This window comes from Dipodomys spectabilis, unplaced genomic scaffold, assembly GCF_019054845.1.
Source record: "Dipodomys spectabilis isolate Male_0828 unplaced genomic scaffold, ASM1905484v1 ptg000204l, whole genome shotgun sequence".
NCBI classification, from domain to species: Eukaryota; Metazoa; Chordata; class Mammalia; order Rodentia; family Heteromyidae; genus Dipodomys; species Dipodomys spectabilis.
In genome coordinates this window covers 1,387,580-1,400,969 of record NW_024870881.1, presented here as the reverse complement: position 1 = coordinate 1,400,969, position 13,390 = coordinate 1,387,580, and the positions used below count along the sequence as shown (strand labels likewise).

The 13,390-nt window shown below is 40.5% G+C and overlaps 1 protein-coding gene across 2 annotated transcripts in view; it reads right to left on the bottom strand.

Annotated features, from left to right (window-relative positions):
* Kif27 (kinesin family member 27) overlaps positions 1-12,812 on the bottom strand; it is a 110,227-nt gene extending 97,415 nt beyond the window's left edge. For both annotated transcript variants that reach the window (XM_042696255.1, XM_042696254.1), the window contains exons 1-2: positions 12,704-12,812; positions 7,200-7,545 (exon numbers count right to left, since the gene is read on the bottom strand). In XM_042696255.1, the coding sequence (XP_042552189.1) occupies positions 7,200-7,497 (298 nt within the window). In that variant the 5' untranslated portion in view covers positions 7,498-7,545; positions 12,704-12,812. The remainder of the gene's footprint in view (positions 1-7,199; positions 7,546-12,703) is intronic.
* Positions 12,813-13,390: the final 578 nt, after the last annotated feature.

The following is a 13,390-nucleotide window of genomic DNA, read 5'->3' as shown; positions in this document are numbered from 1 at the left end:
GCCACTTTCGGATTTTTTTCTTTTTGCTTACGCGGTGCTGAGGAATCGAACCCAGGGCCTCATGCATGCAAGGTAAGCACTCTACCACTGAGCCACCTTCCCAGCCCATGAGGATTGTGGTTTAAAAGCCAGCCCGGGCAGGAAAGTCCATGAGACTTTTATCTCCAATAAGCCACTCAGAAAACCAGAAGTGGCGCAGTGGCTCAAGTGGTACAGCGCTAGCCTTGAGCTGAAAAGCTGAGGGACAGTGTTCAGGCCCAGAGTTCAAGCCCCATGACAAAAAAAAAAAAATTAGAAGAAGAAGAAGAAGAAGAAAAAGAGGAGGAGGAAGAAAAATTGTATTGAGTGAATTAAGTTGGGCTTAGAAAGACAAGGGACTCATATTTTCTCATGTATATGGATCTTAAAATAAAAACATATTGGCAAACACATACAGGGCCACACACATATACATATGATCAAATTGACTAAAGTGTGGTATATATAGGAGTGAAATTCCATCTTGTTCCATGAAATTCCAATTGTTCCTCTGAACAATTAACTGACAGTTAAACAAAAGTTAAATGAGTATCGGGAAGGAAAAGTTAAAAATGAGATATCAGGAAGCTGAAACATATCTTGACTTGTGAGGGCCTAAGAGGAGAGGTAGAGAAACAGAAAGAATGGTGGCCAAATAAAGTCATAATACTTAATGCACATACACGAAAAATGGAGACACGTGGGACTAGAATAGGTGGAGCAGCAATCTGGAAGGGATCACTCTGATCAAGATGCATTTACACGTAAATGAACAGAGTAAATTGAACCCTCTCCCATACAACACTTTGAATATATAATAATTTAAAAATCCAAACTAATGAAGTTCACTGGGGAAAAAAAAGATCCTATGATCCACCAAAGCATTTATCCATAGGAATTTAGGATCTAATAGTGGCACCTGAATAGTCATGTTCATTGTAGCACAATTCACAAACCCAAGCCTTGGAAACAGATAAAGAAAATGAGATACATATATAAACACAAATTGGAATATTATTCCAATAGAATATTGAATATCCAATGTATTATTAAAGAAGAATTAAATGATGTCATTTGCAGGGAAGTGGATGGGGACTGGAAAATATCATATTAAGTGAAATAAGCCAGGCTTAGGAAAACAAAAGGTGCATCTTTCTCTCTTATGTGGATGTTAGATCTAAAATAAAAACATATGGAAACACATAGAGGATATGTATATGCATGGGATATGTGTGTGTGTGTGCGCACACGTGTGTGCGCACACACACACACAAAATCAACTTGACCTAACCATAATGTTGCAGGTATGAGGTACTATGATGAAATCCCTTTGAGTAATTAACTAGCAATATAACAACAGAACATTATAACATCAGAAAGTAGCATGGACTGGGGTATGGGCCATAGAAGGAGGGAGCAGACAGAGGGAAAAGCAAGGCTAATATAGTCAGAATAATCTATGTACATTTGTGAAAGTGGAAAAGTTAATTCAATGAGACTGGTTGGGAGAGGGAGAAAAGAGGAAAGAGGAAGAGGAAGGAAATGACTTTGGTGAAGACGCATTGATTGAATCCATACATGGGCATGTTACACACTGGTACAACTAATTGATGTAATTTTTTTTTAAAAAAGGAAGATAAAACAGGGAACTGACTCTAGGTGAGATAACCTATTCCACAGTCCTGTGCACTAAAATATCATTCTATTTAGGCAATTGGAGGGGACAGGGCTGGGATAGAATCTCAGTCACTGGGGTACAAGCCATTTATGTTACCAAGATTCATTCCTTTGGGTTGGAGGTGCAACTCAGTGGTCAAGCACCTGCCTAGCAAGTGGTAAGGACTTGAGTTTTACCTCAATATTGCCCCCCAAAAATCATTTTTTCAAAAGCAAAGCATAATAATATTATAAACATGTATATATGTCATACCTTGGCTAAAAAAGGAGTTTTAAATGACTTTATAAAAATACCTTGGAGGGGCTGGGAAGGTGGGTTAATGGTAGAGTGCTTGCCTTGTATGCATGAGGCCCTGGGTTCGATTCCTCAGCACCATATAAGCAAAAAGAAAAAAAGCCGGAAGTAGTGCTGTGGCTCAAGTGGTAGAGTGCTAGCCTTAAGCTGAAGAGCTGAGGGACAGCACCCAGGCCCAGAGTTCAAGCCCCACAATCAACCAAAAAAAAAAAAAAAAAACCAACTACCCCTAAAAATACCTTGGAGGGGCTGGGAAGGTAGCTCAGTGGTAGAGCGCTTGCCTTGCATGCATGAGGCCCTGGGTTGGATTCCTTAGTACCACATAAGCAAAAAAGAAAAAAGCCGGAAGTGGTGCTGTGGCTCAAGTGCTAGAGCACTAGTCTTGAGCTGAAGAGCTGAGGGACAGTGCCCAGGCCCAGAGTTCAGGCCCCACGACCAGAAACCCCCCCCCAAAAAAATTTTTTTTAAATACCTTGGAGGAACTCAAACAGATGCTGGTACATAACCATGTGCAGCAGCATTAGTAATAAGAGCTAAAGAGGAAATATATTAAGTGCCCATCAGCAGAAGGACCAGATAAATAAAATGTAGCATATGTGTACAACAGAGTATTCTCCAACCATAGAAAGAAATAAAAGTTCTGATACATGTGATAGATGTGAAGTGAAAGTTCTGATAGATGTGAAGTGAAAGAAGCCATGAAATATCTTCCATGAAATATCTACGAGAGTCAAAATAGAGATAGAGAGTAAACTAGAGAAGTTCAAGCATAGTGGGTACAGAGATTTTGTTTAAAGTAGTACTAGAAAAATATTGCAAATAGTGACAATGTACTAATGTATTCAACTTAATTTGATTCAAAATGAATGCTTTTGATATCACATATGCTGAAAAGTACAAGCTAAAATAGTAAATTTAATATATATTTATATTCATGTTTGTTTACAACCATTGTAAAATTCGTTTTAAAAAATTCCATGAGACAAACTTTTTGGGAGGAGGGGGTTCAGTTGTGGGTCTTGAACTGGGGGACTAGGAGCTGTCCCTCAGCTCTCACCTCAAGGAAAGCACTCAACCACTTGAGCCACAGTGTCACTTCTGGTTTTCTGGAGAAAAGAGTCTCACAGACCTTCCTGCCCAGTCTGGCTTTGAACCATGATCCTCAGATCCTAGCCTCCTGAGTAGCTAGGATTACAGGCCTGGGCCACTGGCGCCCGGCGAGACAAACTTTAAAATAGATAAATCTGAAACTTAAAGTCAAATATACTTTTATAAACCAGTTTAGAAAATGTACACCATAGAAAATACATCCCAGGTAACTAAGTTGACTTACCAATGACCCTTAAAAAAAGAAAAAAAGGTCCCTTCCAAGTATACCTTTAGTATTTTGGCAAAAAGCATTTTCAGTATTTGAATCTCTATTCACTTGTATGGCCGATTTTCACCTATTAAGATACAAGACTGCCATCCTGTGGCAAGAAAAGGAAACTGAAGGGTTTTTCCAAAACAGAAAGTGAAAATTCCTTAAAAATTAGGAGTCTTGAGCCTAGAGGCCAGTTTTGGTTCCAGAGAGAATTTGAGGCCACTTTGGGATATATTTGAGACCTAATCTCAAAAGAAAAAAGAGCTTCCATGATGATTAAATTCTTTCACATTGTTGTGTAAGTGGGAAATCTATAGACTATACCACTGGGAAAAAATAGTTCTTTTATTCCCTATGCTACTTTATAACAAAGCATGAAATTTTTAAATATTTAAAATCTGAATTTCAAATATTTATAATAAGGCTTAAACATGTATTTTTGTAACCTAAATATCATATTTCACACTTGGAATGTTGGTCTTAAGAGTCGTTCAGAGAGAAAAATGAAAAAGTTTGATACTTCAACAACCATCACAGTTGGCTATTACATGCTATTTAAACATATACTTTGCCTTTTAATATAAATCAGTACATCTGCAATTAAGTTACCAAGCTATGAATATTTACCACTTCTTTTTTTTTGGGGGGGGAGGGGTCCAGTCGTGGGGCCTGAACTCTGGGCCTGGGCGCTGTCCCTCAGCTCTTCAGCTCAAGGCGAGCGCTCTACCACTTGAGCCATAGAGCCACTTCCAGCTTTTTCCTTTTTGCTTATGTGGTGCTGAGGAATCGAACCCAGGGCCTCTGGCATGCAAGGCAAGCACTCTACCACTGAGCCACCTTCCCAGCCCAATATTTACCACTTCTATTAATATAAAGCATACACAAGATCTTAAAGATCATAAGCCATTTGCCAATCAAAAAACCACTCCTACAATCCTCAAATACTATAGACTCGTGAATTTTCAAAATTGAGAGGTATTGGGGTCTTAAGGCCTTTCCATTTAATCTCTGGCACCAGATCTTCCTCAGAATGTGCAGGCATCATCTAGACTTCTTCCAATCCATGTATTTTGTAATGACAGGAGTGTCTGAAAGACATACATTCTACACTTGAGGTGTATGAAAATAGAAAAAAATAGAGAGCCCCTATATAGGGAATATTAAGTAAAATTTAGACAAGGATTCATATACAACATTTCCTAAGTTTGCTGTGAAACAAAGGTTTTCTAAAATTTAGACAAAGACATATATACAATATTTCCTAAGTTTGCTTTGGAATCAAAATGAAACAAAGGCTTTCTCTAGAGGTTGGCTGAACGTCACAAGTAGAGTTCTCTAGAAGCAAATATAGAGGAGGGATTGAATATGAAAGATGGGCTTAGCAGCTAACACCTTTGAAAGGCAGGAAGAATAAAGACTGAAGAAAGCAGGTTCCTCAAAGATAGTGTGTGTGTTCTTTTTCCTTGGAAAATAACACGTTGGAAATGCTTTAAAGACTGCTAAATCTGGTAGATCCTTAACATGTTCTATCTCACTTAGTTTTCATAACGTAGGTTCATGAAAGATTTTTTTATTAAATAAAAAACCATGCTAAATGAAATTGAACCATGATTCTTCATATGACCAAGCTTTATTACAACTCCTGAATGTCTCCTACAGCTATCTGTGCATTTTTTTTTTTTTGTAGAAACCAATTTCAGCAAGAACCCTACTAAGTCAATTTAACAAGAAACCTCCACCTTCAATATCACACCAATCACTCAACTTCCATCTCCCAGGTGATGTCTGATCATTCTGGCCTGATTTTATGAAGAACCCTATTAGCTCAGTTTGGTAAAAATCCCTTTTACTACTGATGTTATACCTCAATAATTTTCAATCCATGAGTCTCAACTTTTTCCCTGGTTATAAATTCACACTAGTCCTTCCTGTATTTGGAATTGATCCTAATCTTGTTCCCTTATTGCAGTTTGCTATACCTGTGAAATGATCCTGAGTAAAATCTTCCTTACCATAAAGGAAAAAAAAATACCAATGCAGAAGAAAGTCTCAACAGAAGACTTGGCTTTCAACCTCCACTCTTATGTCTAGCAACCTAACTCAACAATTCTTCTGGAGCTTTACAATTAACAATTTGCAGCTCTGCTTCAAATCCTAAATTTGCAGCTCTACTGCAAATTATTCTACCTTTTCCAAACTATTACTACAATTAGGAGAAAGAATATCCTAAAAAAAATTTTTTTTGGGGGGCGTCCAGTCGTCGCTCTACCACTGAGCCACTTTCCCAGCCCCAATATCCTAAAATATTAAATATTCAAAAATAGACATCTGAGAGCTAGATGTGGTGGTACACACATGTAATCACAGGACTTGGGTAGAGAAAGACAATTAATTAGGAGTTCAAAGCCAGCCTGGGCTATAGTGAAACTCCATTCAATATAAGGAGATCCTATCCCAGAAGGAAAAAATAAGAAACTAGGAAATGTGGCATTTGGTCATAGGTAGCTCATGCTTGTTATCCTACTAGGACAGGCTAAGCTACTTGGGAGGTTAAGAATGGGAAGAACATGGTTTGAGGCCAGCCTAAGAAGAAAGCTCATGAGACTCCTCCTCAACCCCTAGCTGTGCACAGTCATCCTCAATTAAGCAGAAGACTGCAATTGGGCTGTTGCATGCCAGCCAGCTAGAAAAGTCTGTAAAACTCCATCTCAATGAAGAAAAGATAGATGTGGTAGCACGTGCTTGTCATCCCAGCAATGACAAGAAGCTTCCCCCGACCCCTAGCCCCCCACCCCCACAAAGGAGGATAGTGGTCCACACTATCAGGCATACACCCAAGCAGAAGTGAAATTCTATCTTAAAACAATAACAACAACAACAACAAAAAAGCCTGGGACTGTGGGGTTGGCTCAATGATAGAGTGCCTGTTAATGTGATGCTCTAAGTTCAAAGTACTAACCTCCCCCTCCCCGAAAAAAAAGAAATAGCTTTTAAATTAAAAAAGACATTTGAAATTATATAGTAAAAGTTTTCCGGTTACTCCTAAATCCTGGTTATAAGAAAATTAATATTTACATCGGGCTTATTTAAGGATGAAAAATCAAATTAAAATTCATTTCTACTTTACCTTCTACTCAAAATAACATGGACTGAACAATGAATATTGTCTTCACCTTTTTTTGTGACACTAGGGTTTGAACTAGAGGTTTTGCTCTTGCTAGGCAAGTGTTATATCACTTGAACCATGCTTCCATGATTTTGTTTATTTTTGTGCCAGTACTAAGACTTGAACTCAGGACTTTGCACTCTAGCTTTACTCTTTTGCTCATAGCTGGGGCTCTGCAACTTGTAGTCCCAGTTTTTCAGTGGTTAATTGGAAATTAACCACTCTCTTGAGGGGCTGGGAATGTGGCTCAGTGGTAGAGTGCTAGCCTTGAGCTGAAGAGCTGAGGGACAGCACCTAGGCCCAGAGTTCAAGTCCCATGACTGACTTAAAAAAAAAAAAAGGGCTGGGAAGCTGGCCCAGTGGTAGAATGCTTGTCTTGCATGCATGAGGCCCTGGGTTCAATTCTTCCACATAAGCAGAAAAAAGCGGGAAGTGGCTCTGTGGCTCAAGTGGTAGGGCACTAACCTTGAGTTGAAGAGCTGAGGGACAGCACCCAGGCTGAGTTCAGCTCTCATAACCGACAAAAAAAAAAAAAAGATAATGATCCTATAAACACATTTAACTATCCTACTTATGCTTTCATTATTCAATCAATATGCTACATACCTATTATATCAGCTATTACTGTATTTTAAGCTTCTTTCTAGTTTCTCAAATAAGTCACAGTATAAAAATCTTACCAACATGACCTCCTCCAATGGTGTATGTCTTCCCAGATCCAGTCTGTCCATAGGCAAAAACAGTTGCATTATAGCCCTCAATGAGTGACAACACTAGGGGCTTTATACATGTATTATAAATTTCATCTTGAGTGGAATTTTTGCCAAAAACAAAATCAAAAGTAAAAACTCTATCTCTCCCAATGATAATTTGCTGGGTGTTTGGAATAACTCTCACACAAACTTGATGATTATGAAGAACTTCTTTACAAAGCAGAGGTCTAATTCTTACGGCGACTTTTACTGGTATTTCTTCCATGGCAGCTGTTCAGTATCTAGTGTGAGAAACATCCATTTTACTGGACTCCTGTGTATTAAAATAAAAGACAAATTTTATTACTGACTCCACTTATCCTAATAAAATTACTATCTTTTAAAGCAAAGCCAATTCTAGCATGGATTTTTCTCCAGCATTAAATAGTTACAAAGAGGGCTGGGAAGATGGCTCAGAGGTAGAGTGTTTGCCTTGCATGCATGAGGCCTTGGATTCAATTCCTCAGCAGAAAAAGCCAGGAGTGGTGCTGTGGCTCCAGTGGTAGAGCACTAGCCTTGAGCTGAAGAGCTCAGGGACAGCGCCCAGGCCCAGAGTTCAGGCCCACGACTGACCAAAAAAAAAAAAAAAAAGTTACAAAGACTAAATCTCTCTTGTAAAATAAATCAATAATTTATTGATGAAATGATATGACAATTGGATTTGCTTCAAAATAGTTGAGGTAAGAAGGGCCATGAATTGGTAAATTAGAAAGGTAAGTGATAAGCACATGAGATTCCATTTTATATTTATTTCTACAGCAGTATCTGCCTATATTGAATAGTTAGGAAATTCACACAAAGAAATAACTGAAGAATTACCCACAGATTAAAAGCAAACATTTGTATTATATATTGTCGTTATTTACTGAAACATAACATTGATATTGAAACATAACAAAGATTAAAAGTAAATCTATCTGGGCTGGGAAGTTGGCTCAGTGGTAGAGTGCTTGCCTTGCATGCATGAGGCCCTGGGTTCAATTCCTCAGCACCACATAAGCAAAAAGAAAAAAGCCAGAAGTGGTGTTGTAGCTCAAGTGGTAGAGCACTCGCCTTGAGCTGAAGAGCTGAGGGACAGCGCCCAGGCCCAGAGTTCAGGCCCCACGACAGGACCCCCCAAAAAAAAAAAAGTAAATCTATCTTATGTAAAAGTTAAAAGTAAATTTAATTTTTGTGAGTGTTTGTGTGTGTGTGTGTCGGTCATGGGGCTTGAACTCTGGGCCTGGGCGCTGTCCCTGTGCTCTTCAACTCAAGACTAGCGCTCTACTGCTTGAGCCATAGCACCACTTCCAGTTTTCTTGTAGGTTACTGGAGATAAGATTCTCAAGGACTTTCCTGCCAGGGCTGGCTTTGAACTGTGTTCCTCAGATCTCAGCTCCTGAGTAGCTAGGATTATGGTGTGAGCCACCAGTGCCTGGCTAAATTTAATTTTTAATCCCAGCTACTTAGGAAACTGAGATCTATAAGATAGCAGTTCAAAGTCAGACCAGGCAGAAAGCACACAAGACTTAATTTCCAAAATAACCAACAAAAATCAAACATGGAGACATGGCTCAAGTTGTAGTGTCAGATAAGCAAGTAAGATGAGGCTGAGTTCAAATCCCAATACAAAAAAAAGGTGAATCCATGAAATTTCTGTTTATATAAATTTAAAACTAAATATATGAATATAAAATTAAATATTTTATTAAAAAATAACCATAACTAAGCCAGGTGCTGGTGGCTTATGTCTGTAATCCTGGCAGGAGGCTAAGATTTAAGGATTGAGGTTTGAAGCCAGCCTGAATAGGAAGGTCCATGAAACTCTATTTTTAATTAACCACCAAAAAGCCAGAAGTAGAGCTGTAGCTTAAGTAGTAGTACCTTTGAGCCAAAAAGGTAGGGGGCAGTATTGGCATGTGGGCGCGCGCACATGCGCGCGCGCGCGCGCACACACACACACACACACACACACACACACACACACACACACACACAAGCGCTAACAGAAAATTTTCTTTTCCACTCCAAAATACTATGTTGTATTTATTTCTGAAGCTCTCTGGTGAAATTAATACATTAATAATTAAACTGGAGCCAGGTGTCCTGGGTGCATGCCTGTACCAAGCACTAAGGAAGCTAAGGCAGGAAGATCATGAATTCAAAATCAACCTGAATTACATAACAAAACAAAACAAGTGGCCGGGTGCTGGTGGCTCATGCCACCTAGCTACTTAAGGAAGCTGAGATCTGAGGATCATGGTTCAAAGCCAGCCCGGGCAAGAAAGTCTGTGAGATTCTTTTCTCCAATCAACTACCAGAATACCGGAAGTGGCGCTATGGCTCAAGTGGCAGAGCGCTGGTCTTGAACTGCAGAGCTCAGGGACAGCAACCAGGTCCAGAGCTACTCAAGAGGCTGAGATCTAGAGGACAAAGGTTGTTTCAGCCAGCGCAGGTAAAAAAGGCTGTGCGACTTCATCTCCAGTTAACCAATAAAACGCCAGACTGCAAGTATGGCTCAAGTGATAGAGTGCTCACTGTGAACAAGAAAGTGCTTGAGGCCCTGAGTTCAAGCCCTTGGTACCAGCACAAAAATATATTGAAGTCCCTACTACACTTACAATGAGTATCCTGAAAACTAAGAGAACAATTACACTTACAAAAGCATAAAAAAGAACACAATATTTTTATGTAACTGTAACTCATCGGTACATCACCTGTATAGTAACAATAAAAAATAGAATATTTAAGAAGTAATTTAAGAAGAGCTATACAATTTCTACACTGAAAACTTCAAAATATTGAAAGGAGGGCTGGGTGCGTGGACCAAGTAATAGAGTACCTGCTTAGCAACACAAGGCCCTAAGAGTTTATGTGCATGATTGAAAACTTTAACTTTGGTTTTATTGATTGCTTGTGAGATTTGATACCAGAGGCAAAGTCAATAAAAGAAAAATTAGACAAACTGATTGCAGTTCAAAGCCATCCCAGGCCAGAAAATCCATGAGATGCTTATCTCCAATTAATCACCAAGAAATAAGCTGGAAGTGGAGCTGTGGATCAAGTGGCAGGGCACTAGCCTTGAGCACAAAAGCTCAGGGACAGCATCCAGGTCCTTAAGCCCCAGGACTGGCACCAAAAACAAAAACAAAAACAAAACCCAAACAACTAAAAAGAAACTTCAGGGGCTGGGAAGGTGGCTCAGTGGTAGGGCGCTTGCCTTGCATGCATGAGGCCCTGGGTTCGATTCCTCAGCACCACATAAGCAAAAAGAAAAAAGCCAGAAGTGGCACTGTGGCTCAAGTGGTAGAGTGCTAGCCTTGAGCTGAAGAGCTGAGGGACAGCACCCAGGCCCAGAGTTCAGGCCCAACAACCAGACCCCCTTCCCCACCCTCACCCCCCCCAAAATAAACTTCAGCAGCAGTACCACTCATTTATAATTCAGAGTAGATAATGTAAACAGAATCACAATAACAAAAATAATTTACATCATGTTAGTAGGATCCCATTGAGAATTTTAAAAATATACACCAGATCCCTTGGGCTCTAAAATCTCAAAACAGTTAACAACAACCTATCTTTGAAAGCCAAAACAGCCAGGCACAGGTGGCTCAGGCCTGTAATACTAGGTACTCAGGAGGCTGAGATCTGAGGATAGAATTGAAAGTCTCCCTGGGCTAGAAAGTCTATAAGACTCTTTTCCCTAATAAACTATTCAGAAAAAGCCAAGAGTGGTGCTGTGGCTCTAGTGATACTGTTAGCCTTGAGCAAAAAGAAGCTCAAGGGCAGCACCCAAGCCCAGAGTTCAAGCTTCAGGAACAGGAAAAAAAAAAAAAAAATCAAAGAGATATGTCTAATCTTGGAAGTTTTAACCATTCCAATCAAAATCTGCACTGAAAAAATAAATGCTCATAGGTAGTAAATCCTTTCTTAGATTCCAAAGGACTCTGCAATTTGGTACTAGAAACTCAAACTGTTTAGAGATTCTTCCAAATTTCTCTGAACACCTACAACTTAAGTTTTCATCTATAAATTAGATGCTTTTTTTCTTTTTTTTTAATGATTTTTTTCTTTTAACGATATCACATTAAAGCAAAAGTCATGTCTATGCTAAGGCAACCCTAACTGCTTTAAATTGTTAAATATAATTTGGATATTTTCACTTTCTTAGTTTTATGATGGGAATTTGATCTTATAGGCTATTGAAACTCACCTTCGGCAAATCATTAAGAAATAATAATGGCCCATAAATATATAGCTTGTAAAATAACCAATACAAAAAATGTATATACACACACACACATACATATATATATATATAGTCTATAGTAACTGTAATTCTTCAGAGTAACTAGTTATTAGAGACAATGGGCCATAAACATATGGCTTGTAAACAATTACATATACATACACACATATTACATATATAGTCTATTTAAATTATAGTTCTTAAGATTCTGATTAACTATAGTCTTTGGAGACAAGTATTGTCACCAACACATGTTACAAAGGTGAAATCTGCCCAGCAGCTGGTAATACTTAGGTATACTCAGTGGATTTTTGAAATGTGACCAAATTCAAGGTAAGGATTTGACCCCTATGCCATGCTTCTGATCATAAACAGTATCTCTAAAAATCAAAGCCATCCTGTGCTCTTGGTTTCTCAAAAGGTAGAAGTTGCTTAAAACTTGTGATTTGTTAATTATTAATCTTTTCATAACAAACTTCCCAGCAGATTAGATGTAAACTGAAGAAGGATCTCAGTTTCAAAAGTCTCAAACGCATAAAGACAGCTAAAGCAAAAAAAAAACAAACAAACGATATTACACATGAGAAGGAAAGGTGTTAGCGGTGTTATCAAGAAACAATCTGAACATTCTTTGTCTTCCTCCATTATCACCTGCATTTTGGCATCACAAGAGCTGCCAAAAGAAAAATTTAAAAATAAAGAGAGGAAAAAAACCTGCCACTGGGGATGGCAGCTGTCGGGTTCTACAGCGATTCCATGTGCCAAAGTTTCAAACCTAGGCGAGGAAAAGGAACCCTCAGGTGGGGGGGGGAGGTCCTGGGGGGGGGCGATCCTGGGGAGGGGGTTCCGGGGGGGGCCTGGGGGGGCGGTCCTGGGCCCCCTCACATCCCTCAGCGATGAGGTGGACACAGACCCGACTCCAGGACTTGGTCCCACGTTTTCTGAGGTCCCAGTTTCCAGCCCTTACACCTGGGGCGCTTGTGGGACGACCCACTTCTCTCGGGCTCTTCGCCAGGCTCCCAGCAACAACCCCAGGCCTCCGCCGGCGCCAACTCAGCCTCCCTGGCGTCCCAACCGCCGGCCAGCCCACCCCGCGGCGTCCCGACTCCCAACGGCGGGCCCCGGGGAAGGGATGGAGGGCCGTCGCGGAGGGAGTAGGGCCTGCTTCCCCAGCCTACCCAGCCCGGCCCCGCGGCTCACTGACCGGCCCGGGAAAGCGCTGGTTTCGGGAGGGGGCGCAGAAGTCCTCGACTTGACTCTACCGCGCCTCAGCCGCCGCCCGGGCCTTTTGTTGTCAAGGTTCTCACGGCAACCCGCGCCTCCTCTGGGCCGCTGCGCCTCGGCCCCGCCTACTCAGGCCCCGCCCCCTCGATACCACGCCCCCTGAAAGCCCCGCCCCCGAGGCCCCTAAGTGTAAGCGGCCTATGCAGTTTCTCACCTATCGCAGAGGACCAGTTTCTAGATAGCCACAGGTTCCAGAAAACGAGTGTGAGAACGTTTCCACATTGCATTTCCGTATCTTAGATAACAAATCAGATTCTTTCCTTTCTTTCCTTTTTTCCTTCTTTCTTTCTTTCTTTCTCCTTCCTTCCTTCCTTCCTTCCTTTCTTTTTTTCTTTCTTTCTCCTTCCTTCCTTCCTTCCTTCCTTCCTTTCTTTCTTTCTTTCTTTCCTCTTTTTTTGTTTTTGCCAGTCCTGGACCTTGCACTTAGATATGGGCACTGTCCCTAAGCCTGTATGCTCAAGGCTAGAGCTCTATCCCTTGAGCCACAGCGCCACTTCCAGCTTTGTCTGTTTATCCGGTACTGAGAAATGGAACCCAGGGCTTCATGCATGCTAGGCAAGCACGCTACCACTAAGCCTCATTCCAGCCCTGTTTCTTTCTTTTTTTT